Source organism: Astyanax mexicanus, chromosome 17, assembly GCF_023375975.1.
Source record: "Astyanax mexicanus isolate ESR-SI-001 chromosome 17, AstMex3_surface, whole genome shotgun sequence".
NCBI lineage: Eukaryota > Metazoa > Chordata > Actinopteri > Characiformes > Acestrorhamphidae > Astyanax > Astyanax mexicanus.
Window position 1 is genome coordinate 10,725,875 of NC_064424.1, and position 27,902 is coordinate 10,753,776.

A 27,902-nucleotide genomic window follows, 5' to 3' on the forward strand; every position below is an offset into this window, starting at 1 on the left:
CTAACAGTTACAACTGCAATGGTTATTTATTTTTATAAATAAAGAAAAAGTTTATAAACAGAGATTCAATGTTTTAGCCTGAATGCAATGATTGATATATATAGCTCTGGAAAAAAATAGACTACTTAAAAATGATGTTTTTCTTTAATTTTATCAAATTTAAAACCTCTGGAAAATAATGAAGAGGAAGATGGTTGATCACAAGTAATCAAACCAAGCTGAACTGCTTGAATTTTTGCACCAGGAGTAAAGGCATACAGTTACCCAAAAGCAGTGTGTAAGACTGGTGGAGGAGAACATGCCAAGATGCATTAAAAACTGTGATTAAAAATCAGTTATTCCACCAAATATTGATTTCTGAACTCTTACAAACGTATGAATATGAACTTATTTGGTCTGAAAGGTCTGAAAGCTCTGCATCTTTTTTTGTGATTTCAGCCATTTCTCATTTTCTGCAAAGAAATGCTCTAAATGACAATATTTTTCTTTGGAATTTGGGAGAAATGTTGTCTGTAGATTCTCATATATAAACATATACCTATAAATTATAATAATAATAAAAATAATAAAAGAAACTGATTCAGAAACTGAAGTGGTTATTTTTTTCCAGAGCTGTATTTATATAAGATTTATACTTACTTGTTTCCATGTTCTAAATATTAATCTACAATGTAGAAAATACATTTAAAAAGTATATATGTGTATATGTCTTTATTTAATTTATTTTCTACATTTATATTTCAATATTTCTACATTATAGGAAGGCTTATTTGAATGATGTCATAGTATCATGTAAATATAATAGTTCTTCACACTCCCTCATCTTATTTACAAAAGAAAAAATTCTGGTTGGTTATAGTTTGCCATTGTTTATACTCTTTGTAGTTTTTTTTTTTTTTAGATTATTGACATGATTTAACATACTGTCATTAAGGTTTGACTTATTCTTGGCTTTCTGTTTTGTGAATGGTGTGTGGTAATTTGTGTGTGTGTGTGTGTTGGGTGATACACAGAATTCCTTGAAACCCCAAGGAACAAGTCAAGCCTCATTTATTTTTTTCTCTGCTGTCAAACCAGTCTTTTCCCCCTCTCTTTTAGATTTTTTTTTGTTTAACGGTTCCTTTGTCCATTTCTGTCATCCCCCCTCCCCACCACACACCCCCACTCCTGTCGCGTGGAACATTGACAACAATAACAGACAGACAAGCTCCGACACTCAATGGATGTCAGATTCTATTTGCATTTGCGTTTTTACTGTATGTTCAAGGCAAATTGGAGCAGATTGCGTCATAGCAATTTATTGCCCAAATATATATGGAGAAATCAGTTAGTTTTCTTTCTTGTTGTTCTTCTCCTTATTTAGATTGTACATTTTTATTCAACAAAATGAAGAATAAATCTTTAATAACTTACAATAGTAAATAAAATGGAGAAACTGTTTAAATGTTTTTTGTTGGAAATGTTGGAATTGTTATGCTATTAATAAAAATATGCCACTTATTTTTGTGTTTTTTGTATAAACTCTACATGAAACATTGTATTGTATTTAAATTTGTTTTATTTCTGCACAAATACATAATCCCAAATACATACATATAAAAAATATAAAAAAAACAAATAAATTTAATAATCATTATACATAACAAACTCCAGTGCAATAATATACAACAACAGTCTGTTTCAGAAATTCAAAGCAATTTACACACAAAACAACATCAGAACTTCTGAAACACATAGCTGCAACTTGAAATGAGATGATATCAGCGTCTGAGGCTTAGCTCGGACTGTGTGTGTGTGTGTGTGTGTGTGTGTGTGTGTATTCACACGGGTGGGGGGAAGTGGTTGGACCTCAGTGTCTGCTGTGACCTGCTGACTCAGGAATCACCAGGAATAGAGTCAGCTTCTTTAACCAACCGCTTTGTCAAGTGCCTGGTGGGAAACTCACCCACCCACGAAGGTTCTACACCTCGGTGCCTTCTCGTGAGTACACCATGCCAGTAGAGTCCAGGCTTGGGTAAAGGTGGCTGCTGAACTGGCTGAGCACTGAGTCACTGTAACCGGGTGTGTAGTGAGAGGGTGAGGTGGAAAGGGTGGGCTGAGATGGGGGAGGAACCTGGGAATCCCACTGTGGAACTGTAGCGCTTGGAGAGTAGGAGCCGAATCCCCCAGGTGGAGAAGCCCTGTGGGCATCCAAGGGCAGACCCATTGGCATCGAGGGGAGCAGAGCATCCTCTTGCACATTACTCGAACCTGAAACCACCTCGTTCATATGGGACAAGAAGCCGTTGAGGCACGGGCCTGAGCCTCCAGAGACTGGAGAAAGTCCTCTGTCCGAGTTGTTGCTGGTGGTGTTACTGTGGTCTTTTGGGCTGGATGCTGTAGAGTCTGATCCTGCGTCTTCAGACAGAGCGTCGGACTTTCTCTTTCTCTTGCGACGGAAGTTGCCGTTGTCGAACATCTTCTCGCAGTTTGGGTCGAGAGTCCAGTAGTTGCCTTTTCCTGCACAGAAACACAGATTTATAAGCATTGCTTCTTGACAGAGGTAGCTGGAGCAATCAAACAATTAAACCCCCCACTTCTTATATAAACATAACAGCCTAGAAAACCGTGTTCTTACCTGGATCGTCGTCATCTCTTGGCACCTTCATGAAGCAGTCATTGAGAGACAGGTTGTGCCGAATGGAGTTCTGCCAGCCAGCTTTGCTCTTGTTGTAGAAAGGGAAGTTGTCAGCCACATACTGGTAGATTTGGCTGAGAGTAAGCCTGCGATTAGGGGCCCCGCTTATAGCCATGGCAATCAGAGCAGAGTAGGAATACGGGGGCCTGACGAGTTTCATCAGGTCTTCTTGAGTAGGCAGAGGGAACCAGCTGAAGCCGCCCTCTGGGCCTCCCATTCCTCCTGCACCTAGGTAGGGTCTTTGCATCCCATAGGGCTGGTGTGCCCCTGCAAGGTACTGTGCATGGTTAAAGCCAGCACCACCGAACCAAAGATACGGGTTGGTGGCCGGAGTGGCGTACTCTCCCAGGTCACAGGCGGATGGTAAGGTCTGCTGTGCACTCGGCAGCGGCGGTGGGCTGTAGAAGCTGTCACTGTACAGGCTGTATTCTTGCGGCTCCTGCCCCATATTGTGGAACTGGGGTGACAGGGCTTGTGGCACAAATGATGTCATGCTCACCCTAATACTTTCTGGCACCTTCTGACCTTCTAGCTGAAGTTGAAGAAGATCTCAGGCTGAAAGCAGTGTGTGAAAAATCCTCTGTCCTGTTTGTCCCACTTGTGCCTGTCCTGCTTTCTGAATGACCAGCTCAGGTGGGTTGGTCAGGTACACCATAACCTCCCACCTGTCCTACCTGGAGGATTTATACCTGCTTGGCCACGCCCCCTCCACTCTGATTGGCTGCTCCTGTTGCACCTCACACCTAACTTGTTTTCGATGAAATTAGAAGCAGGCTGGAAAAACACCTTTGGCAATTGCATGTAATGTTCCAGGGCTACATGTTCTTGGAATAAAAACATGTTCTTCTATAAAATATAGGAGAAAGTTGTTGGGCTTAATCTGCAATGAACGTATGTATATATATATATATGCAAAAACAAGATTTTACACATTTAATAGCTCTAAAATGTGTATAAGTTTTTTTTATCTATGGAAAATGTTAATGATTATTATTAATTAAATATAAAGTACAAGAAAATCAAAAGGAGAACATTTTTACTTGTAAAAAAAGTTAACTGCTATTTTAATTGACCTACATTCACTAATGCCAAATTGTCAGTTTAAATTTTAACACTTTATTTCGAAGTTCTCTTTAGATTTAGGTTTGTGGATATCAGCTATTGTTCGGATCTATGTCCATAAATTAAACCAAGCCACTACTATTTTAAATAATTACCTAATTGCTTAATTAATACATTATTTAATTATTGTACTAAAAATACTATACAACACTTTATTCCTATATGTAGTATACTTATATATTTATACGTGTATTCTACACTATATACATGCTATACTATACACTATATTAGATATTTAAAAAAAAAGTATTTTCCATTTATTTTTTGGCATTTAATCTCTACAGCAGGTCCACTAGAAATAGTACCAAAATTAGTGTGCCTTTAAAGACTACAAAACAACTCCGAACTGAAGTATTGCAAAAAATGGGTGATTATTTTTACATGCCTAACAATTTACAGCTGGTAAGTAGATTATAAAATAGCATATGAGTTATATTAGTTTTATTTCGACTTTTTTTTTTTATATTTGCATACACGTTTTATCTCACCTGCTCTTGGTAACAATCAGTTTATAGAGGCCCCTTAGCAACATTTGAATATTCAGACTATGATCCCAAAATAATGGGCAACATGATGACTACCCCTCCTCCCTCCCAACCACACACAGACACACACACACACACACACACACGTGCGCACCCCCGTTACCCCTCCCTTAGCGCGCGCGCAGGCGGGAGCGCACCGGCGGCGTGGCGCTGGTATTTATCAGTAAGCACTGCTGCCCTCATTCCTCATTTCCATTCTAAAGCACAGACCCCAACAACCCCACCAACAACACCACCACCACCACCCCTAACACCACCGCCTCTTTCACCGCTCCAGACGGCCCGGGAGCGTTTAGGCTCCGGTATCAGGAGCGTTTAGGAGCCCTTCCAGCTCCCCAGCCTGTTTTATTAGTTTTAACTCCCAGTTTTTCTACCTGTAATCCTGAAAGACTGGGATAAGCACACAGAGCTCCAGCAGATCCCCCGCAGGATTGAAGTTTTAGTGGGTTGACATGTTTAACAAATTCTCCTGTAATTGAATCCCTTTGTACGGCCTACGCCCGGAATCCCTGATGACAGTTTGATAGTTTTCTCTGCAGGTCGTTTGTAACTGTCAGGATTTTAATTTTAAAGAAGGAAAAACCCGACTCGCTTTGCCAGCAATGGCAGTTATTTCTATTTTAAAAGCCCTCACCCTCAGAGCACCTCACACAGTCCTCAGCTTTCCTAAAAACCCGAGTCAATACGGGACACTCATCAACAGTTCATCACCCTGCCCTTCTCTCTCACACACATAAAACCTGGAGTTTTATTAAAGCAAATGAAGTATAAATATCTTTTGCTTAAAGCCGTCCAAAGAAGTCTGATCTGAACTAAGGAACACACCACTCCACACAGAAAAAAAAGAAGAAAAAAAAAATATATATAGCTCTAGAAAAAAATATAAAATACCACTTCAGTTCCTGAATCAGTGTCTCTGATTTAGCTATTTATAGGTATATGTTTAAGTAAAATTGACATTGTTGTTTTATTCTATAAACTACGAACATTTCTCCCAAATTCCAAGTAGAAATATTGCCATTTATTTGCAGAAATCAAATAATGCAAAGAAAAAAGTTCATATTTATAAAGTTTTAAGAGTTCAGAGATCAATATTTGGTGAAATAACCCTGTTTTTAATCACAGTTTTCAGGTACCTTGGCATGTTCTCCTCCACCAGTCTTGCACACTGCTTTTGGATAATTTTATGCCACTCCTGCTGCAAAAACTCAAGCAGTTCAGCTTGGTTTGATGGCTTGGGATTTGCCATACATATCTTCATACTATATGAGATTCTTTTTCAAAAAACATTTATTTTTTTGTATTTTTACTTTATTTTTGTTATTTAGTTTTTTTTCATTTATACATTTATTTATTTATATTTTTCTCTTTCGTATGTGTTGTTTGCACTCTTGGTCAAGTTTAATTTTTCATTGATATTCTAGGATTTAAAAGCTTCATCCTATTTCCCCACATTTTAATACACAATTAATTAATGAATTTATTTATTCATTAATACATTGATTAACATGTTGAAACGTTAATTTTCCAATTGGTTAACTTCTGCAAATACATAGAAATTGTACAGAGTAAAAAAAAAACAAAGTAAAAGTAAATAACACAGTTGATGTGGAATAGAAATTCTCCAAAATATTTTTTCACATTGACATCTATTTAATTTTAAAGTTATTACGTTTTTTACCTAGTTGACAGTTTAGGGATACAAGCTTTAAGCATGGTAGTGATGAATGGCACCAGTAAAGGCGTGAGATATAAATATCAGGCAGGAAGTGAACAGTCAGTCCCTGAAGATGATATGTAACCTGGAAGCAGGAAAATTTGGCAAGCACAAGAATCTGAGCAGTCAGACTCTCAAGAATATCTAGCAGGTCTTGCGGGGTGTCCCTGGTGTTTCTGGTATGCGGTAGGCTGTATCTACAAAAAGTGATGCACGTGGGGAGAGATGGCTAGCTCGTCTTGTCTGATCTCATTGCTGAGCTACTGAAGCATAAACTGCTGAAAGAAATGCTGGAGATGTTTCAAAGAGTCCGTGCCTCGACAAGTCAGATCTCTATTCATGACAGAAGGGAGACCTACACAGTATTAGGCAGGTCATTTTAATGTTATAGTTTACAAAATCAACAAAACATGTCATTTGAAGAGAGGTGTACAAACCTTTGGGTGCAACTTAGAGTTGGGCGATATGGTAAAAATATTATATCATGACATTTAAAGAGATCTTAACGATACTTTATGATAACTATTGCAATGTTCTGACATGCAGACAGAATGCAGCCAAAACTTGTCAGATTCTTTAAAACTGCTATTCAAATCTCATTTTTCATCATGATTTTTGATACTCTCTGTAATGAAATATGCAGTTAGCTCAGTGTTCTTTAGATACTGATGATACAAATGTTTAAAAGTCATCACGATAACTCACAATGATACAGTATTTACTTGGTAATTTGTCCTGGTTAGGATGTCAGCAGTGGCCTCCAGCTACTCATTGCTTTGCCACTGTTCATAAAGCTGTAAAGAGCAGCACAGACCAACGTCCCCAACTCACAACATTAACAATCAAGAGTCCATAATCTCAGCGTGCTGCCAAGACTACATCCATAAAACATACAACGTTAAAAAAAAGAAAAAATATTTCTATTCCTCTTTAATCCTTCTGGAGGTGTGTTTGCTGCTCTGCAAGTGGAGTTAAAAAAGGATGCTTTTGTTCTTTTTCTTTCAGTCAGGTCTGATGTGAAGTTCTGCACCTCTGCACTGTCCCCAAAGTGTTGGGGCTGTGTTGTTGTTGTGGCTGTGTTGTTGTTGAAGGGTAGAGGATCAAAATCCAGCCGGGTGAGTCAGAGCACACTGGTTCTGTTGGCCTGATCCCCGATTCTTGGCATCGATCAACAGTAGGGGCATCTGTGTGTGTTGTCTGATTATATCACCGACGGTTGTAAATCTCTGTTAAAGGAATAATGATGAAAAGCAGACAGTAAGCATAAATGGGCAGATTACATTAGTTCAGACTGTTCTTACCATCTTTTTAATGTGACCATATCTGACATCTGTCTGAATGGTCTGCACTGTGTAACTGACATGTTAAGTTTAACTTTAATTCTTGTTAGAGCTATCTAACAAAAGCTATAAATGAGTCTGGGCTGGGCTTATTACCAAGAATTTACTCCAGCCTGCAGAAAACAATCATGACATGAATCAGAAATGCATCAGATTTTAACAATACATATTGAACTGGCCCAAATCGGAATTGACACTGACATACAAATGACACACCACATGCACAGAAGATTGGATTTATTCCGCATTTACTCGCTGTGTGAATGTAGCCTTTGTGTGGTGGCATAGAGCACTGGGTAATAGATCACATTTGTAGATCATATTTGATCATATTAGATTATTTCTGTAGATTATTTGAATCTACAAACTCTCCTTTATAACTGTTTAAAAATTTCTTAGTTAATGGACCAATAGAAATAATACAAAATGATCTGAAATAAACTCTTTGTACATTGACTTTCGTTAGTTAAGAAGTTGTTATCTCTATCCTGTAAAGTTGCTGTTTTGGAGATACATGGTTTTCATTGGACAGAGACTATATCTGGATAAACCACAAACCACATTAAAAATGCATGTATGTTTGCATTCAAGAGATATTTAAAACAAATACAAACTCAATCCCTCAAACAAGCAAACCTCCAGGACAGCTGAAACACCAGTAACAATTGCTGCATGAGTGAATTTACATAGTCTATTTGCATATTCCAATCAGATTTCAGTCTGACTAACCAGAGTCACATTTGACTACTGAGTGTAAACGCATGTGGATAAAATCTTATCAGGATACAATCCTGAAGGGACTTTGTGTGAATGGAATGCCTGACGTTATATGCTGGGATTTGGGAAAAGAACAACTTTGTTCTACTGTAAAAAGTACTTTATTTAAATATATTCTGCATTTAAATATATGTCTTACAAAAAGCCTGGAAATTTACTTTGTTTTACTTTGCATAATTGAAAAGTGCAGCTATCAGCCTATTATATTATGTATACATTTTAGAAAAAAAAAATAATGACATTTAATATAATAGTTTAATAATACAATTTAATGCCTAACTGCATTAAATAATAAAAATAAATAATATTTTCCTTCTTCAAAGATTAAAAGTTTGTTCTCACAGTAACAATACAGTGATAATGCAGGTGAATAAATGCTGTAAGCAGTTTCGTGGCCACTGTTACAGAACAAAGCAATGCAGTACCTCACTAGACTTGAGGCCAGTGCCCAGTATGTAGCCGTGCTGCTCTTTGCGGATCTGGATGTTGAAGACTTTGCCCTGGAAAAGGACCATGAGTGTGTAAGGCTGGGCGGCTGAGCCTTTAGAGCTGTCCCGTACTAAGAACGCTCCATCCTGACAAAGAAATACACATCACACAAACAATCACACCCCTGTTAAAAGTGAATCTGAAGATTAAAGAGTCAGTTAAGTCGGGTGATATACAGCAGATGAGGTCAGGACACTGATAGAAAGAGAGAAAACGACTCACCCGGTTTACGTGTCTGAGATTGCCCTCTGCCTGAGCGCGTGAAACCTGCCCCACGTACCAGGCAGAATCCATGCCCTAGAGACAGAGCAATTATTACACTCGTTTCACCGTTACAGAAAATTAACGTTAATAAAGTAACTGCCATTGAAAAAAAAAACATTTAATGCTTCTCACTTTTTGACAACTTGAATCTGGCAATTGTTCTTTATATTGTGTCAGAATTAGGGATGCACCGAATATTTGGCAACCAAAATTATTTGGCAGGAAATGGCAAAAGCAGCACCTTTGGTGTTCAACTGAATAAAGTAAGGGAAACAATTATTTATAATAAACAATTACTAATTTGAAACAGAAAGTCCTATTGTGATTTTTTGGTATGTCTGTTAATGTTAAAAATTTTCACTGTTCAAAACATATTTTTTAATAGTTTTTAGTCTTGTATTTTTTTCTGAAAAGCAAGACAAACAACATTTTTGCAATCGTGAAAAAAAGAATGAAAATGAAAAGTAGCAAAAAAATTTATTTGGTATGCTGTATTCATCCTTCAGCCAAATGTTTATTTCTGTTTGGTTTAGGTCAATCATTTTTCGCGGCATCTCTAATTAACATGTCATGACTAATGCACCAATAGAAATGCTAAAAATAACAGGAGAAACATTTTTTACACTGATACTTCAGTAATCTGAACTTTCAGTGTAAAAAAGAGATATATAATGTATAAGGAGTACATATATAAATCCAGACACTCCTACTGACACAGGAAAAAGGTTAAAAAAAAAAAAAAAAAAAAAAAAAAGCAGCGGGGGGAAAAAGGAGTAGAAAAACCTTGTAAACTTTTAATGGAAGTCAATGTAAAAAGAGTTTATTTCAGGTCACTTTGAAGAGTTTCTATTGGTCCGTTCATCAAGAAATTTTGGCACAGTAAAAAGGGATAGTTTGCCTGTTCAAATTATCTAGTAAACTAAAATCGACAAAAATTGAGATGTGTTCTTCACAGGACAGTGATGATATTGATACCAAGCTCAAAATTCAAATCAGATAAATTCAGTGAGCAGCTCATTTATGTTTTTTTTTCTTATTGTGCTCACATGACTGTCAATATTTCATGTTAAAAATCCTGATGTAACACAAATACAACACAACAACTTTTTTATAACTTATATTCTAACATTTTTAGTTCTAGATATCAGGTCAGAACTAGTTATATGGAGCATAAAACCTTTAATTAAATCACTTTTGAGTAAAAATTAACTAGCATAGAGCTAGTTTAATCTCCAGCACTAAGCCAGCCCTCCTACTCCTACTGTAAATAAGGTGAGATAAAAGAACACAGATTCACACAGTGTCTGGTAGTGATGCTCTCAGGATGTTTCAGTATGTGTCAATTAGGAATTTTGTGAGTTAAAACTGACTGAGAAAGTCAAAGCTTTGTCACCATTGGCTTTTTTGTATTAAGAAAATCTACAGCTTGTGGTAATTTTTAATTTATTTCCAAATGTTTTTTTTTATTCATTCATTTATACATTTATTTAATAATTAAAATATTTATATATTTTCTAGCAAATACATAGAAATTGTACAGAATAAAAAAAATAATGTCATGCAGATTATTTGGTAACCGATAGGGTATTAGGTTTAAACCAATGAAATATTAAGTAAATAACACTGTTCTGGTATAGAAATTCTCCACAATTACTTATTTTAAAGTTATACTAAAGTTAAAATTAAAGTCATATTTTTTCCCCAGTTGCCAGTTAAGGGATATAAGCTTTTAGCATTGCAATGATTAAGGACTAATATGAGTAATAAACACCATAAATTACTGTAATATAAAAAGTCATTAGACTTTTTAGAAAGTACTATAAGAAACTTAGATACACATCTTTTAAAGGGTCTGTGACACATACATCACCATGGGCTGTAGTGATAACCAGATCAAGCCTTTCCCAGGGCAAAGCTACCTGAACTGGAGGAGACGTGACTGCTTTATAAAAATATAGAGAAATGGCGCCACCTGCCGAATACCATACAGATCACACTCACAACCTACAACCCACCTGCTCATCGAATATTTCTGGGTCAGGGGGCCTCATTGGTTGTTGCGGTAGGCCTCTTGAACTGCCTCTGTTGCTGTTCATTGCTGTTAGTAGACAAAAATAAGTTTGCAGTTGGTTTGGTTTCGTTTATGGTACAAAAATGATTACAATACCATATTCCTCGAGTTAAACCTTGTTTTTGCACTTACCCTCCTGCAGTCTTAATGGCAAGGATCCAGAGTGTGGTATACTGTAAATGACACAATAAAAAATAATGCATATAAATGATATAATACATTTGCAAATGCGCACAAAATTCATATATACAGCAGATAACTATTATTCTGTTGAGACACATATGTAGCTCTTGTTATAAGATAAGAAGAGAAACAAACCTCTCGGGTTGACCGCCATGCCCATGCAGTGGCGGTCTGGGTGAAGGGTTCCTGGAGTGCAGAGGAAAGGTGTTGGAGCTTGGTCTGACACCTGTGAGAACAGACAACACAGAGCACTAAATGTGCTGGTATGTAAAAAAAAAATATTTAGAACTGAATTTAGAAATAATAAAATACAATTCTCATGTCAAAGCAATGTGATCAGGAAACAAAGAAAGGCTTACTGTCATCGTGGAACTGTTAATGAGAGACAAAAAAAGTACAAAAAACAGAGTGTTGAAAAAGACTGATATGGATGCTGCAGCATAATTCAAAAACAGCATGAAAATAACAAACATCATCCAACTGGAATAAATAAACATTTTCTTGCTGCTAAAGATCATTCTTAGTACACTATAACTCAAATACAAAACTGTTTATATCAGTTAATATCTGTATAGTGTCAAATATATGTGAAACACTATTTAATGTACAGTAAATACAGCTCTGGAAAAAAACTAAGAGACCACTTCAGTTTCTGGATCACTTTATCTGGTTTTGCTATTTTTATGTATATGTTTGATTAAAATGAACATTTTTGTTTTATTCTATAAATTACGTACAACATTTCTCTCAAATTCCTAATGTCATTTAGAGCATTTATTTGCAGAAAATGATAAATGACTAAAATAACAAAAAAGATACAGAATATTAACAAGTTAATTTTTCTTTTGAGTTCAGAAATCAATATTTGTTGGAATAACCCTGGTTTTTATTCACAGTTTCATGCATCTTGGCATGTTCTCCTCCACCAGTCTTACACACTGCTTTGGGATAACTTTATACCACAACTTTTGCAAAAAATCAAGTTCTGCTTTGTTTGATGTCTTGTGATCATCCATTTTCCTCTTAATTATATTCCAGAGGTTTTTAATTTTGGTAAAATTAAAAAAACTTTTTACATTTTTCCAGAGTTGTATAACTCTTAGAGATTTTTTAGAGATTTCTCACCTCAAGCCTGGGATTTGGTGCATGTCTGCTAAAAAAAAAAAACAGGGTTCACAAAATTACACATATTATTAAACAGTAATTCAATGGAGATAGCCACTAAAAGACAGCATGTCCATTTGTGCTCTTTTGCACTCCAGCTGTTGATGACAAAGTTCTAATTTCTACTAATTCTAACTCAATCCTCAGTGTTCAGAAGATGTCAAAATTTGGTAATACAAAAGAAAAGATGAAAAAAAAAAAAGTCTGGCTGAACATCACTTATTGTTCACGTATGTCTTACCAGACTTCTCTCTATATTTCAAAAGTAGAGATCAGTAACCTTAGAAAAAAACACTAAACACTAATCTACTACATTAATTGGTAGGAGTACCATAGTGAGCAACACCACTTATACAGTTGACAGCAATAAATAATACTTTTTGAGTGCAGTATTAATAAATGTAGTCTGTCAGAAATAAGATAATGTACACAATTTTAATAAACTGTTTACACTGTGATTTTCAGCATAAGCAGCTGGTAACTCTGATGAACATATCCTCTGCAACAGAGGTAACTCTCTGTCTTCCTTTCCTGTGGTGGTCCTGATGAGAGCCAGTTTCATCATAAAGTGTCTGATGGTCTTTGCGACTGCACCTGAGGATACTTTAAAAATTCTTGAAATGTTTTGAATTGACTGACCTTCATTTCTTAAGGTATTGTTTTCAATTACTTAGTTGAGAAGTTCTGGATTAGAACATTACTCAAATAGGGATATTCACGGTATACCAACTGTACCTATTAACAACTTAACAACTGATGCTCTCAAACACATTAAGAGAACAAGAAATTCAAGAAATTCACTTCAGAGTTCAGTACAGCTGTTAACTGAAAGAAAAAAAAATGAAAACCAACTAAATTAAAGGTTACTTTTGACTAGTACTGCACAACCAAAGCAGTGGGCAGCCATTTCTATTCCCCAAAAGCAACTGGGAGTCAGCAGACCAGAAAATTAGCTTGAGTTCCCAAGAACATGTTTCACTTTTTGGCCCTATAAAACTCCTTAGTTGCTTAAGCCGTCTGCTTCAGAGCATTTCCTGCCTCAGTACTAAGCTTCTGCCACTGGCTGTGACATCATCCAAAAGTCAAGAGAGTGAGTTCCACTAGCAGATATACACGCACTCATTTTATTAGGTTTCACAGAGGCAGTGTAGAAGCAGTTCCTTCTTTTCTTCATGTTGACCTTCAATTTCTTAAGGCTTACCCCAGTGGCCTTTGAGGTCAAGGCACACAAACTGTACTTTATGATTGCAGAACTCTTACACTGGGGTCTTCCATGTTATTATATGAAGTGACTATATTAAATATATTTGGCTATGTGGATTTGGCTCTTTTTACACCAAGAAGCTGTTAACTGTTAACTTTTGATTGCAAACCTTCTGAGTGTCTGACTGTCCAATACTTTACTGTTTTCCATAATCAAAGCACTACCAGTATTTACATTTCTATATGTTGTGCTGTTAAAAAGCATGCAATAAACAACTATACCTCTGTCCAATTCCTAATCGATTTTTTTTTCCAAGTATTTAGTTTTTTTTATTTCAGCCCTTCGCAAACAGTAAAAATAAAAATTAAACAGTAAAAATTTAAATTAAAATTTCTCTCGATTTTTTTTAGGTTTGTCCTTTTTTGTGTCTTGTAACACAAATCTAATGGTATAATCCAACTTGCAAAATGCAAAAATGGAAAAATAAAAAAATAAAGAAAAGATAATTTTTTTCAATTTTTCCTAAAATTCCAATTGTGAGGGGCAGAGATGAAAAAACAAAAATGGGAAAAATAGATTACATTTTTTTGTATTGTACACTGCATTACATATAAAATAGAATATTTTTTTCCAATTTTCTAATTTAGAATTTAGCCTCAAACAGTAAAGAAATTAAATTAATAAAGTTACACTGACCTTTGTGTCTTGTAACACAAATCTGATGGTATAATTCAACTTGCAAAATGCAAAAATAGAAAAAAAATTAAGAAAAGATAATTTTTTCCATTTTTCCTGATATCCAATTGTGAGGGGCAGAGATGAAAAAAGCAAAAAAAGGAAAATGAATGAAAACGTATTTATTTTACACTGCACAACATAAAAAATGGGGGAAAAATGTTTTTACATCCAATTTTCTAATTTTGAATTTAGCCTCAAAAGGTCAGAAAATTAAAGTAATAAACATTACACTGACCCTCTGGGTCCTATCCCTATCTTACAGCCTGAGCAAGGTGCATCACAATGCTCACTGCAATCTTACACACCGGAAACAGTCTATTTTCACGCCTTTCACCTGCGCCATTAAAATAGCAAGGGAGCTAACAAATATATCAACGCCAATGGGTGTGGTTGTCTGAAAGTGAGGTGTGTTCAGGTAAATTTCTAGCATTTTGATATCTTGGTAGTGGAAAACACAGGTGTGCCACTGACTGATTTGAACCCTGACAACAGTCAACAGTCGGATGTTCATTGCTATCTTGGTAAAGCAGGTGCACAGTTACACACATGCAGCAGAGCACACACCCAACATTTAAATCAAGAATAAACAATTACTAAATAAAATAACACTGCTGTTCCTATAAATGAGCTGCTCGCAGACCTTTACAGCGTGAACAAGGGGAGCAGAAGCGCCATTAAAATAGCAATCCACCAAAGTCAGAGGGCATCAGTATCTTAAAATAAAGGGCAAGTGACATGCTGATTGGTTTACACACATTCATTATTAATTAAGAGAATTAGTACATGCCTTTTGTGTGTTTCTATCCTTACAATATTAAAGACACACTGACACGCCCTAAAACAAGCTGCACTGGGCACAATTCACAGGATCCCTATAGATCAGTACAACAGGGCCTGTAGACATGGAGCAGTTTTACAGATATGGATTATTCTAGCACAGTCTTGGACTACACAGCATTGAGATTTTACATTACTATACCAATAGCAGGAAGCGTATGTCAGAGTGTACCTGTTATAAGAGTGACCTGGGGTGACAGAAGAAACAGCCCTCCGCACCCCGGTGCCACCTAGTCCAGGAACTGGAGGTTTGGGCATTCTCTGAGGATCTGGAAACTTGTCTACACCCCCCGGCCTGTCGGTTGCAGTAACATAAATGTCATATTTTGTTAATTTATATTAAAACAAGATCAAATACAAATTGCAACATATTTCAGAAAAAGTACTGCATTCATAATAATTTGTTACTTATTACAAAAGTGACACTTTGTGAGCAAACTGTTCTTCCTGATTCATAATCACACACCACACTGACTGCTTAGTTGAGCGTATGTGATCATACATTTGCAGACGCTAATTATAGAGCGGCCCACACATGGCAGGAAGTTACGGTTTTGCATGAGTCACTTGTGTGCAAAGCAAGCATATTAGCAGCGAACGCTCTGTTGTTAGTGTGGTGGGCTTTAAAATCAGACCCTCTTATTCTTAGAAGTGCGCCACAATGGGGCGCCGAGTTGTCCAGCGGTCTAAAGCGTAGCCACTATGAGCAGGAGGTCGCAGGTTCGAACCCTCGCTCATGCAGCTTTGCCATCAAGCTGCTGGTGCTCAGAGGGAGCAAAATTGGCCCTGCTCCCTCTGGGTGGGTAGATGGTGCTCTCTCCCAACATCACTAAAAGGTGATGTCCACAGCACAGGGTGTCTGTGAGCTGATGTATCACATGTATCGGAGAAAGCATGTGTTAGTCTTCACGCTCCTGGTGTGTTGGTGCATTGCTAGTGATAGGGGGAGTCCTAATGAGTGGGTTGGGTAATCGGTCGTGTAAATTGGGGAGAAAATGGGAAAAATTAGAAATAAAATTATTTAAAAAAAAAAGAAGTGTGCCACAATCTTTATAAAACCAAAGACAATTGGAGCACATTTCTGAAGATCAGATCATCTAGCCTCCAAGTACTTGTATAAGAAAGGTCAGGATCAACAGCAGAGACAGTCATTAAAAAGTTGTTAAACAAAAAGCCACATGTATATAATATAATAAAAGTTATATATCCTGTTTAATATAAGAAATGTTAAAAAAAAAAGAAAAAATTGACAATACCTTTTTGGCAGCGGGGCGTTCTGTTCGAGACATCAGTCATTAAAAAAAGTAAAAACAGACAGATTAAATCAGATCAGAGAGGTTAAATGTAACATTGATCAATGCCATTCAGTTCTCATTTTGGGGTGTATACATAAAAAATTGTTGCTGTCACATACAAATCTTGTATCTCTGGACAATTTGACCAAAAATTAATTACTATAGGTCAGTTTTCTGGGCAGGATTAAGCCTAGTCGTAGACTACATTTTCCTTTCAATGGAAAACTCTTATTCAAAATGATCTAAAATTAGGCTTAATCCCTGCTCCTAAATGTTTTTTTTTAATTTTGGGCCATTTGGGTGATTATATAAGTCAAAAATATGAATGCCCACAGCAGATGTTTGTAATTACAAACGTCTAAAAAATTAATTTGTCAATTTATGCAATTTGCTCTGTAATGAATGTCAGACGTGACAGATAAATGTAAATAATGTTTACTGAAATATAGAAAGAAGCACAATTGTTACTGAAGCATATTTTATTGCTATACATGCTCCAATATAAACATGGATAATGAATGAATGACAGTACAGTCCTAACTCCCATTCAAAGTTAGGAATATTTTCTTTCTTCCTCTACAAAGTTGCCAATTTGAAGATACAAGGTTTTTTGTAAATAATCCTTGTTTTTTCGTAAATAAGCCTAATTCAAAATGTACTAATTAGTGGGTTAAATGAGCTTGACGCACATCATACATTATGAAGGTGAAACATCTACATAGTGGCAATATATGCTTGGTTATAAAACAGTAAAAAAAAAAAAAAAAAAAAAAAAGGACCCTACCCTCTCGCTTGTGAAATTTTCCCCTGTGAAAAAAACAGACAGCAGGGAAGCATTAGTCTCTATATAGCCTCTAACTAAACTCATTTCACACTGTAAACCAACAACAAATGAAGTCTGTTTTGCTTAAATTTGGATATTTCCAAACATTACTCAACTATTTTAAGTTAAGTGAACATTTGTGGCCATATACACATTCAAACTAAGATATTTGAGTTGATAACTGGGATTAGTCTGTTGCCACTGGCAGCTTCTTTTCCACTGGCTTCTGGCATTCACTATTCACTAGTGTGTAGTGATTACCCCTAGGCTACCCTAGGTAAACTTGTAGATCATATATTATAATTAATTACCTGGCCTCTTTGTTGTAGGCTGTAAGAGCAAGATGCTAAATATATGCTGGCTGTAAGATATAGTGTATACTCTATAGCATTTTCTTTCTCCATCATGTTTATATTGTACTTAAATTTAAAAAATATGTAACTAAATACAAATCTGGCAATAAAAAAAATGATGGTGCAAAGCAATCCATATAATAAAACATACGTAAAAGTATCTTAAAATGTAGGCATATTAACTTAAAGTTTTAGTTCTAATCACTTCACATTTTCAGTGAATATTACAATTATTTAAGTTAATTCAACTTATCCAGGCTTACAGTGCACAACCTTTCATATGACGCATGAATTTGAAGATATAAAGGCCAGCACAGATTACATAACCAACAACCACAATTCTGGTGCTTGGAGATAATGTTGTGACTACACTGTAAAACCTGATAAGAAATCTCAAATGGTGTGAGGAAACTGATTGAATTCAACTGAGCTTAATTTACTCACTAGAACAATGCAGTATATATTATTCAAACCAATCTGGACCATAAATTCCATGAATGGAAACAGGGTTCAGGATCCAGATTTTAAAACCTGGTCTGAGTTGAGAACAGGGGCTGGAGTCCAGCACAATTTATTAACTATTACTTAGATATGTCAAGTAACTGGCCTTTATTGATGGTCTAATCCTGTATTAGTGCATGTGTGACCAGTGAGGTTTTCAGTCAATATAAAAGCCCTCTCAGCAGCAGAGAAATATTTAACCTGCTCCTAAAGCCTTAAACAATGAGGACAGGCAGTTGTACCACAGCATAAATTACAGGTGAGCACATAGGGGAAGGTAGCCTGGGGGAGTAACTACACATTTATGGGTGGTAAAGGGGGAAGGGGCATGTCAAATATGCAAATAGATGGTCCCAGGGGCTAATAGGAAAGGTATTTTACTCATTAAGACTGCATTTCACTCACAGAGGCACACAGTAATCATACAAGTCATCATGTATCATTAAAACAACCCAGATTGCTGCAGTCAGTATAATTCAACGGAATTTATTCAACACAAAACATTGAGTTAAACTAATTTAATCAGCTTAAATGATCGCATATTTCTGTAGTTATATATTTTTAAATTTTTATTTCTATTTTTTTTTTCATTTTCTCCCCAATTTACACAGCCAATTATCCAACCCACTCATTAGGACTCCCTCTATCACTAGTGATGCCCCAACACCAGGAGAGTGAAGATTAGCACATGCCTCCTCCGATACATGTGAAGTCAGCTACCAACTCTTTTTGAACTGCTGCCGATGCAACATTGCCGAGTAGCATCACAGCACGCTCGGAGGAAAGCACAGTGACTTGGTTCCCATACATCAGCTCACAGACGCCTTGTGCTGAGCGGCATCACCCTTCGGAGTGATGTGAGGAAAGAGCAGCATTAACCCACCCAGAAAGAGCAAGGCCAATTGTGCTCTCTCAGGGCTCCGGTAGCCGATGGCAAGCTACATGAACAGGATTTGAACCGGCGATCTCCTGATCATAGTGGATATTTCTGTAGTTATGATCGATTATTCTTTTAGGACTATGAAAAATTATCTGTTTGACAAAGACATTTATATTTAGAGCTCCTCAATAGAGACCACTGTCTAATACAGTTAAGACTGGGGGGTTCAATTCTAAATCCAAGCAGAAACATCACTGCTATAGCAATAATCCTTAATTCAATTCAATACAAAGCAGCTTTACAGAGATACAGGTCCAAGCCTTTTATGATTAAGCACCACAGTGGAAATGGAAACAGTGACAAGGAAAAACTCCCTCACACTAAGAGGAAGGAACCTTGGGAGCAACCAAGACTTAGTAAGAGGAACCCATCCTCCTCTGGTCGACCCGGACAGAACAAAACAGATAACAGAACAAAAACATCCCCAGAGTTTGAACTGTCGTTTCATGATCCGTTCATGATATTTATGTTCTCAATCAACACTATTGTGACCAGTTCTCCTACTGAGAGTTTCTCTAGAATGTAGCATTTCACCACTCTGCCCAGCTTTGTTTATTTTTGCAATTTAATCATGCATAGATTTTGGCAAAAAGCAACAGCATGCAATGTGATGGTACACTGACTGTAATAGAGTTGAATGATGTCTACGTGTTGTTATTGGTTTCCATATACACCACACCAAGTCAAAATGTTGCATCCCAATGACTGTGCAAAGTATAGACAGCGCACCTAGCACCTCTATTGTCTGGCTGCAGAATGGGCAGCTCTGCTCATCCCTATGTGTAAAGTACACCTAATTATACCATAATATATTTTCTTAAGTCATACAATAGTAACCCTTATAGTAACCCTAATTAACTAAGTTATAATAACTTAAAAAGACTTATCATTTAATCAAATCATTTGAGTAACCACAAACTGCAACTGAATGTGAATAAACTTAAATAAAGTTTAGTGGTTATGCAGGAGTAAACCCTGTGGTTCTCAGTTAACATAATGTTACATTCAGCAAGGTGGTCAGGCCAGCTTAACTATCATTCACATAAAAATACCTGAGCAGTTTCTGTTGGTTATATCCTGGTCTATTTCTTTTCATTAGACCAACATAAAATTGCACTTTGAATTAATTTTTTCAATGTATCTCCAGAGGCTCTTTCATACTAATGGAATTGGAATGAAGCTATATACAGTACCAATCACAATAAGGAAATACATTTATTTTAAGTGTAACCTGATGAACTCTACCACCACTAACATCAACGGTCAAATGTTGATGATCTATAGACTACTGTATGTGATTTGATACAGCACAGCTGTGGTAGTCTTATAGACTCAGTCAAAGAATGACATGAGGCATTATTTTGACCAGTGAGATTGGTTTTCTCACTAATATATCTGGCTGTAGATGTTTGCCACACAACTTATCTGTAATCTGTAGTGGCTTTGTTTAAAATATGCTTATGTTTAATGAACAAAAGTAATTACATTGATGTAGTAGCAAATATTCTGATCACTAAGAATATGGGTCTCATTTGTATAATTACTGGTCTGAACAGTGAGATACTGAGAGTTTCATTCCCTTTATCAGAGATACAACACAGTAAAGATCATGTTTAAAGATTATGTCCGACTAGAACATGAGGCCACACTTTCTAAAACCAGCTCAATTTATTCTAGCATAGTTTAGTCTCTTTATATTTCCATCTTAATTGAACAAACTTTGGATAAAACCTCTTATTGACTTGTGTTAAAGCTTAATTGTCAACAAATTGTAGATATTAAATGTTACAACCCTGAGAAGCGGACCTTAAATTATTATAAAAATGTGAACTTCGGTTCAATATGACTTATGTTACATGAACACCTTTACTATCTGTGGGTATAGTAGTAATACATAGCTTAATTTGTGTTGATGTAACAATTTTCTTGTTTTGAACTAAGGTTACCTGAATCAAGTAAATCCAATACACTTTTCTTTATAATCATAAATGTGAAATTTTACCTTTAAAGCACAATGTTCTGCTTAAATAAAGGTGTTATGTTACAGTCTAAAACAATACCCCCTCCATAAGCCCATGTAAATACTGTACAATGTATTGTATTATTAAAAGGAAGTGCATTAGGACACAAGTTCCTTAAAAACAGTGTATAGTGAAGCATACTACCTTGAACTGGCATAAGGTTAGAGCCTCTTTCCAGAGTACTTGGCTTTTTACTGCGATCAGGAGCTGGAAATAAAAAAAGAATGAATGAAAAAATAATGGATGAATTAAAATAATTAGATAGGGCTTTCACAAATACTTAAATAAAGACATAATAATGAATATGCAATTTGGTAATTCTAAAAGAGAACTGTCTTAAACCAAGAACCAGATGACCAGACCTGATAATGAGCATTTGCTTGTGTTTTTAATTTAAATATTTTCTAAGTGAAAAATTAGCTACTAGTTTTGAAGTGGGGTTTTTAATATAGACCTCATCAGATACATAGTCAATCCATTAATACATGTAAAAACAACCTTTTCCTTACAAAATAGCACAAAGAGTGCAAATGTTTTATGTACACATACAACATTAGAAATGTACTATTTAAAAATAAGGCAATTTTCACACAGCAGCAATAAATAGCAATAAACGTTTTTTTTATGTTGTATTGTGGTACTCATTTAAATATTATTATTTTTAATATAATATTTTTAATATTATTATTTTTAATATCACCCAGCCCTCCCAGAAATGTACTCTACAAACCAGAAATGAGTGTTTTACTTACGTGGTGGTTTTTGAGGTCTCTGAGGTGAGTGATCTGTCCTCTTGAACCCACCAGGAATCTACAAGTATAAGAATTCATTCATTGTCTGGATACAAATTAAAGAAGTGAAAAAGGAAAGGAAGGGAAATGAAGTGGAGGCAATTCTGAGAACTGAGGAGGACTTACACTGGGGCGTCCTGTGGTTGGGAGTGGAGGACCGGGTCCGGGACGTGCAGGAGGAACTGGTGGCTGGCTTTTTACTGAAGTACCAGGTCGGTCTGCATACACAGCAAACAAAAAACACAGTACCAGTAAATAGAAGCAAAGGGACTGAGTTCTTCTGGATTCTCTAAAACGGAAGAAGTAAAATGTATTATAATGTATTATAAATGTATTATAAAATAGAGCAAAGCCACCTTCAAAGCCTTGATTAAAAAATACTTACTCAATATGCATACAAGCATTTATTGATGTGTAAAAACATCCTTTTGTGGATAAACTAAAAAGAACAAGCTGAAGAAGTATTTAGTGTGATTATTATTATTATTAATAATAGTGAATTATTAGATGCACAGTAAATAGACTGTAAAATAGATCTAAAAGTATTAAATACACCTATCATTTTTTTAATCCTGTTTCCATATTTAAAACACTATCATCCCCTTCATGCTGCACCATTACCTTAATTTAACAAAGTTGACTGTGCTTTACACACTGCACTTCATGTTCTGTATAACAATGGCCTTTACTGAGGTAAAATTACTCTAATGCACAACTTCAAGTTACTTATTGTTTCAACTCTTAAAGCTGCTCTTTACCAATGTACTCGCTGTTGCCAATGGGTTTTGATGGACGGATGTGGGGATGCTGCAGGTCATCAGAGGGTTCACTTGGGGGTGGCTCATAATCATTGTCGCTCTCCCCACCTGCTTCAGTTGCTGACTCATAATCTCCACTGCCTCCCCCTTCATCGTGCGAATCCGGGCTCTCGTAGTCATCACTTTCCTTTACAGCAACATCAACGCATGAAATGTAGAAAAACAAAAGCATGCTTTAAAACAACCAAACAAACAAACATGCAGATAAAAATTGTTCAAAAGAGAGATTTAGAAATGAAATTTACAAACTCTTCGGAATCCCAACCCTGTTCATCATGACCAACTTCCACTGTAAAGAGAAACAGAAAAAATAAGAATAAGAAAAATGAATTATGTGATGTGATTTTTAAACCTAACCCCCACTACGATATCAGATACGGACATCCTGCCTACTCATCAGAGCATAACTGCAGACATCTGCACATTCATCTACTGCTGTTGGATAATTCAGCGGGAAGCAAATTATCAGCCAAAAACTAAAAACTGTGATGCACACTTTTTCTCTTACCATAAAAGGCTACATGCCTGGAGTCTTAGATTTGCTCTGAAACTATGAGGCTAATAAATATAGAATGGTATATTCACCAGCTTAGGATGATTTGGTCTTCACACCTTTATCAATACACACTTGGCTGCAACATTAGCTACTTTATCTGGCTAGCTAACTTCCTTTTTTCAATTTTGTGTCAATTTGTGCATCAGAAACTTCACAAGCTTGTTTTATACGAAGTGTGTGATGATATAAGCAGGCAGTTTGCACAGTGCTAGTTGTTGCTAGTCACCCTTTTTGATCGAACCCTTACACTCTGACCTTGTTAATATGCTAATATGCTATCTTAGCTACGCAGGAGCGCCACATGTACATCCCGCTAGTTACACAAACACAAGGACGCACTAAACCAACTTTTGCATCCACAATAAACATAATACTAAATTTACTAAAAATTAACATTTCTGTATCAGTAAATGATCTGCTCTAACACCCTCACAGCATGAATGCCCAGCTCAGTGTACTCTACTCAGAAGTGTAGAAGCGCTGCACAGTTAAAATAGCAATCTATCAAGGTCAGAGCACACCTGGCTCTTAAAGTGAATGACAAGTGATAAGCTGATTGGCTTATTTCATGTTATGTACAAAACAAACCCATGACTAATTAGGAGAATTAGTACATGTTCTAAATCAGTCCGCGCCGTCATCGGCTCGCCTATAGATCATTCAGATAGGGCCCTAAATATTAATAAGAGCTATTTCTATTCTACACAAATGTCAATCCACTGTGCCTTTTCAAGTACTATTTGTTATCACAGGCTAAAGGTGTTATATGAAGAACAGTAACTGATTAAAATACACTTATCATCAGTACCTGTTTCTTGGAACTTTGGTGCAGGATTCCTATATAAAGTATAGAACAAAAGTCATAATTATTAACAAAAAGTTAAAAGTTGAAGTAAGGAAGCATGGATTACTTATGAACGAGTTTTAAAGTGTTTGCCTTTTGGGGAAAATACTTCTCTTCTCCTCTTTCTTGTTGATTTCTCGACAGATTTTGGAGATAATTCTACAAAAGTGAAAGAAAAGAAATACAAATGATACACAGGAAACATAATATTTGGTTACCACTATTAAACCCAGAATTACAGATTATTACCCTGTGAAATGAACTGAATTCTTTGACTTTTTACTTCATGTGTGTACTATCGGCTCACTATAAGAACGATATGTGCAGGTCTTGTGAGTTGGAACTGGTGGGCGCATGAGCTGAGGGCTCGGCAGGATGTGGTAACCAAAATAGATCGTTTTCCTCCATGTACCTTAAAACTGTTCTAAAGGTAAACATGTATACACTGTGATTTTTAATGACACTCTCTTCAAAATGACCACTGTTTTGTCTAGTCTCTGATACTTTATCTCTCAGAATCATTTTCAGTTCCTTAACATGCTGCACATTCAGCCATTTCATCTCCCTGAAATACTACTGAAGTAACACATGATTCTGCTGTGCAATGGTTCCTGCCACATCTGCATGTGTTGCACTATCTTTCTTCAGCAGTGCTTCCTCTTAATGTGAGTGCATGCACCGAAACACATAATAAGAGGGTTAACACTTCATACTGCAGCGTGGACCACCTACAATTACAAGGTCACAACATTTTGATGGAAAGCTTAGAAAGGAAATGCAACCCATGCAAAACAAACAAACGTAACTATAGATAAAAAAGGAAATTCAACAAAGTTTAACAACCGCACTAAAATCTCAAACTGAACTAAAAAGAAGCAGGATACTCACGGGGAGTAAAGATTAGGAAATTTCTGAAGGTCGTTTTCTGTCATGTTCTGTAAACACAAAGAAAGGAAAGATTTTTTATTATTTCAAGCATACAATACACTTGAAAGCAAATAAAATTCATAAAACATAAAAAAAAAACATTAGAACAAATAATTAAATAAGTATAAATAAGTATAAATAAGTAACTATTACAGAAATAGTTACTACAGAAACTGAAGACATATTATTTGTCTACTAATTATTATAAATAAAATATTAGGCTCCTAAATGTTGTTTTGCCACTGTAAGTCACGTTTATAACTTGTTTTAGATTATGTACTCTCCTTATCTATGTATCAATACACAAAAACAACACCCCTCTATTGTGTATTTAAATAATTTTGTGGATAAAAATCTGATTTAATGTTATAATATAGTGTTGCTAGCAAATACACTGTTACTGCCGACGTTAAGATCTCATATAAATATAAGTCTCTGATGTCTAATACTGTCACTTGTAAGCCAAAGCCATACAATTTTAATCCATTATACATTTTGCTAGTAACAACACATAAGAGAAAAAATAAGAGAGCACCTAAAAATTATGAGTTTCTTTGATTATTACAAGCCATCAAACCAAGCTGAACTGCCTGAATTTTTGCACCAGAAGTGACATAAAGTTATACAAAAGCAGTGTGTAAGACTGGTGGAGCAGAACATGTCAAGATGCATGCAAACTGTGATTAAAAACAGGCTTATTCAATTTCTGAATATGAAAAAATGTTCATATTTTTGAATATGAACTTGTTTTCTTTGGATTATTTAAGCTCTGCATCTTTTTTGTTATTTCACCCATTTCTCATTTTCTGCCAATATTTTATTTGGAATTTGGGAGAAATGCATAGTTTATAGAATAAAACAACAATGTTAATTTTACTCAAACGTACACCAATTAATAGCAAAATCAGAGACTTTTCAGAAGCTGAAGTGGTCTCTTATTTTTTCCAGAGCCATATATGCATATGTATTTGTGTGCGTTTGCGAGGGAGGGGGTATTTTAGTGTATTTGCACATATAAGCAGTATTCAGTATTGTTCATTTGTGTTTTCTAATATAAGTGGTGTTCAAGACATAATTATTACTGATACATAAATACATAGCTGATACCAAATACATAGCTGTATATATAATTCTAATCTTTTTAATAATATATATGTATTTCTCGCATCATCATTCAGATCAAGCTTTATATTAACATGTAAAAGACACCTCTAATAATGGCACTTCCTTAATCCATGACAACATGCAGCAGCCATAGAACAATGACTCATATCTGTGTGAAGGGGAATTTTGTCTATAGATAATGCTTCTTATATCAAGAAAAATATAAATATAACAAATATATATATATAAAAAAATATTTGACAGTTTTACGGCAGGTGATTGAATCCATTGTTAAATTTAGGTTTGTAAAGGTACGTAAACATGCACATGGCTTATTTTGAAAATATTAAATATATTAACATGTTTTTTTCATAACACCAACAGAAAAAAGTAATGGATACAATTAAAAAGGTCTTCAGAAAGTGAATGAGATACATACCAGAAATCTCTGTCCATTCATATTGCATTTCATAATTACTTTATCACAGCCTGTCAGCTCCCGCTGTAGATGAAAATGACAAAAACACATCACTCAGTAACGCAGAGGAAAAACATAGTTTAAACACATTGAAAAATATCACGCTTTCAGTACTCTGCAAAGAAAGTGTGACATAACATAAGCAGGCTTAATGAGGAAATGTTCAGTATGTGAATGTGTGAAATCTGCATGTGTAAAGCAACCATGTCTAGACCATGTCTTCTACCCTATGTGAACCAGTAGGCCTCGCTGCTGAATTAAGTTCTTCTCCTTTAAACTTAAAGGTGTTTAAAATTAAAATCAAACTCAACACCAATAAAAACAACAACCAAATATTAAAACTGTCAGTACTAAAGTTTTAAATTGGTCTTAAAGATAGAAAAAACATATTAAAACAGTAACAAACTAACTTACCCTCCTTAGAAAGTCAGCTAAATGAGCAGGATCCCAGTTCATGACCTCCATTTTGGAAGGAATATTGTTGAAACTCATGGTTCCAAGTTTGCCACTGTCTAAAATTAAATGAAAATAAAACCCTACAAAAATAAAATGAAAAAAAAAATCTTTTTTTTTTATCTCCAAGTACTCATCACGCCAGGCACGACTCCTGAGAAGCTGAAAGGATGTTTAGCTCTGACATGCCACGATGCAACCAAGAACAGCACACTGTCTGACTTTGGGGTGGAGAAAAACACCCACAAGCAAGGTTCTAGACGTAAATCCGGCACAAAAAGGTAAGTCTTCTTGACAGAACGCTCAGCATGAAAAAAGAAAAGAAAAAGAAGTCCAAAATGTTTGAAGCTGAGAAAATGTTCCTGTACGTTCACATAGGAAGCAATTTAAAGATAGTCTAAATTCATCTATGTTACATTTGTAAATATTTAAAAAGCGAACAACACCCAGGATTTGTCTGAGCTCACTGAGAAAAGAAAGAATGACAGCACTTCCCTGTAGGTTTCCTGTTGATCACCGCGGTAAATAGGGGAAGTACAGCCCCTTATGAGAAAAAGAAATGAACAGTTCACTGTTTAGTTTGCATACCCACACTATTTCATCTAGATGTCTATTTGTACAGTACAAATTTCAACTTAATAAAGGATGCAAGTATGTATACATCTTTCATTTTTATTATTTATTAAGTATTGCCCAGTACCAAGCAATTAACCACATGACCTACAGCAAGCTTACATATATTGACCTTCATGCACCAATTGAGTTGCTGAGCGCTACTTTAGCAGGGGTCTGATGCCACATATAGCCCACCCACGGCTATGAATCTTAGAGATTTGTGATAGAATTGAGTCTATTTTCTTTTCTATAAAT

The 27,902-nt window shown here is 35.7% G+C and overlaps 3 protein-coding genes across 4 annotated transcripts in view; 1 reads left to right on the top strand and 2 right to left on the bottom strand.

Annotated features, from left to right (window-relative positions):
- rab39ba (RAB39B, member RAS oncogene family a) overlaps positions 1-27,902 on the top strand; it is a 175,672-nt gene that overhangs the window by 112,888 nt on the left and 34,882 nt on the right. The gene's annotated exons all lie outside the window — the stretch shown is intronic.
- Positions 1,561-3,348, bottom strand: foxi3a (forkhead box I3a). The gene is made up of 2 exons (XM_007254121.4): positions 2,618-3,348; positions 1,561-2,499 (listed from the first exon to the last, which is right to left on the bottom strand). Exons 1-2 carry the CDS (start codon positions 3,168-3,170, stop codon positions 1,961-1,963), a joined length of 1,092 nt encoding a protein of 363 aa, XP_007254183.3. The 5' UTR covers positions 3,171-3,348; the 3' UTR covers positions 1,561-1,960.
- lcp2a (lymphocyte cytosolic protein 2a) lies at positions 6,427-27,565 on the bottom strand. Of its 2 annotated transcripts, none has more exons than XM_022676091.2 (21): positions 26,994-27,565; positions 26,541-26,603; positions 24,959-25,005; positions 24,164-24,229; positions 24,035-24,063; positions 22,916-22,959; positions 22,611-22,797; positions 21,979-22,070; positions 21,814-21,871; positions 21,206-21,268; positions 17,208-17,230; positions 16,385-16,404; positions 15,301-15,423; positions 12,311-12,338; positions 11,545-11,557; positions 11,321-11,411; positions 11,135-11,175; positions 10,947-11,029; positions 8,890-8,964; positions 8,604-8,753; positions 6,427-7,287 (listed from the first exon to the last, which is right to left on the bottom strand). In XM_022676091.2, the coding sequence occupies exons 1-21, from the start codon at positions 27,069-27,071 to the stop codon at positions 7,162-7,164; spliced, it is 1,500 nt and encodes a 499-aa protein (XP_022531812.2). In that variant the 5' UTR covers positions 27,072-27,565; the 3' UTR covers positions 6,427-7,161. The 2 variants fall into 2 exon arrangements, with proteins under 2 accessions (XP_022531812.2, XP_007254182.3); XM_007254120.4 differs by having other exon boundaries at positions 12,311-12,335; positions 26,994-27,563.

What these genes read in the sequence shown, in the direction of transcription:
- foxi3a (XM_007254121.4), bottom strand. Translation starts at nt 3,170, where the DNA reads ATGACATCATTTGTGCCACAAGCCCTGTCACCCCAGTTCCACAATATG. An exon ending in AAGAGATGACGACGATCCAG is followed by an intron (nt 2,500 to 2,617) that starts GTAAGAACACGG and finishes GTTTCTGTGCAG; the next exon opens with GAAAAGGCAACTACTGGACT.
- lcp2a (XM_022676091.2), bottom strand. Translation starts at nt 27,071, where the DNA reads ATGAGTTTCAACAATATTCCTTCCAAAATGGAGGTCATGAACTGGGAT. An exon ending in GTTGGGATTCCGAAGAGTTT is followed by an intron (nt 22,798 to 22,915) that starts GTAAATTTCATT and finishes GTTGCTGTAAAG; the next exon opens with GAAAGTGATGACTACGAGAG. An exon ending in CAACCACAGGACGCCCCAGT is followed by an intron (nt 21,872 to 21,978) that starts GTAAGTCCTCCT and finishes TTATACTTGTAG; the next exon opens with ATTCCTGGTGGGTTCAAGAG.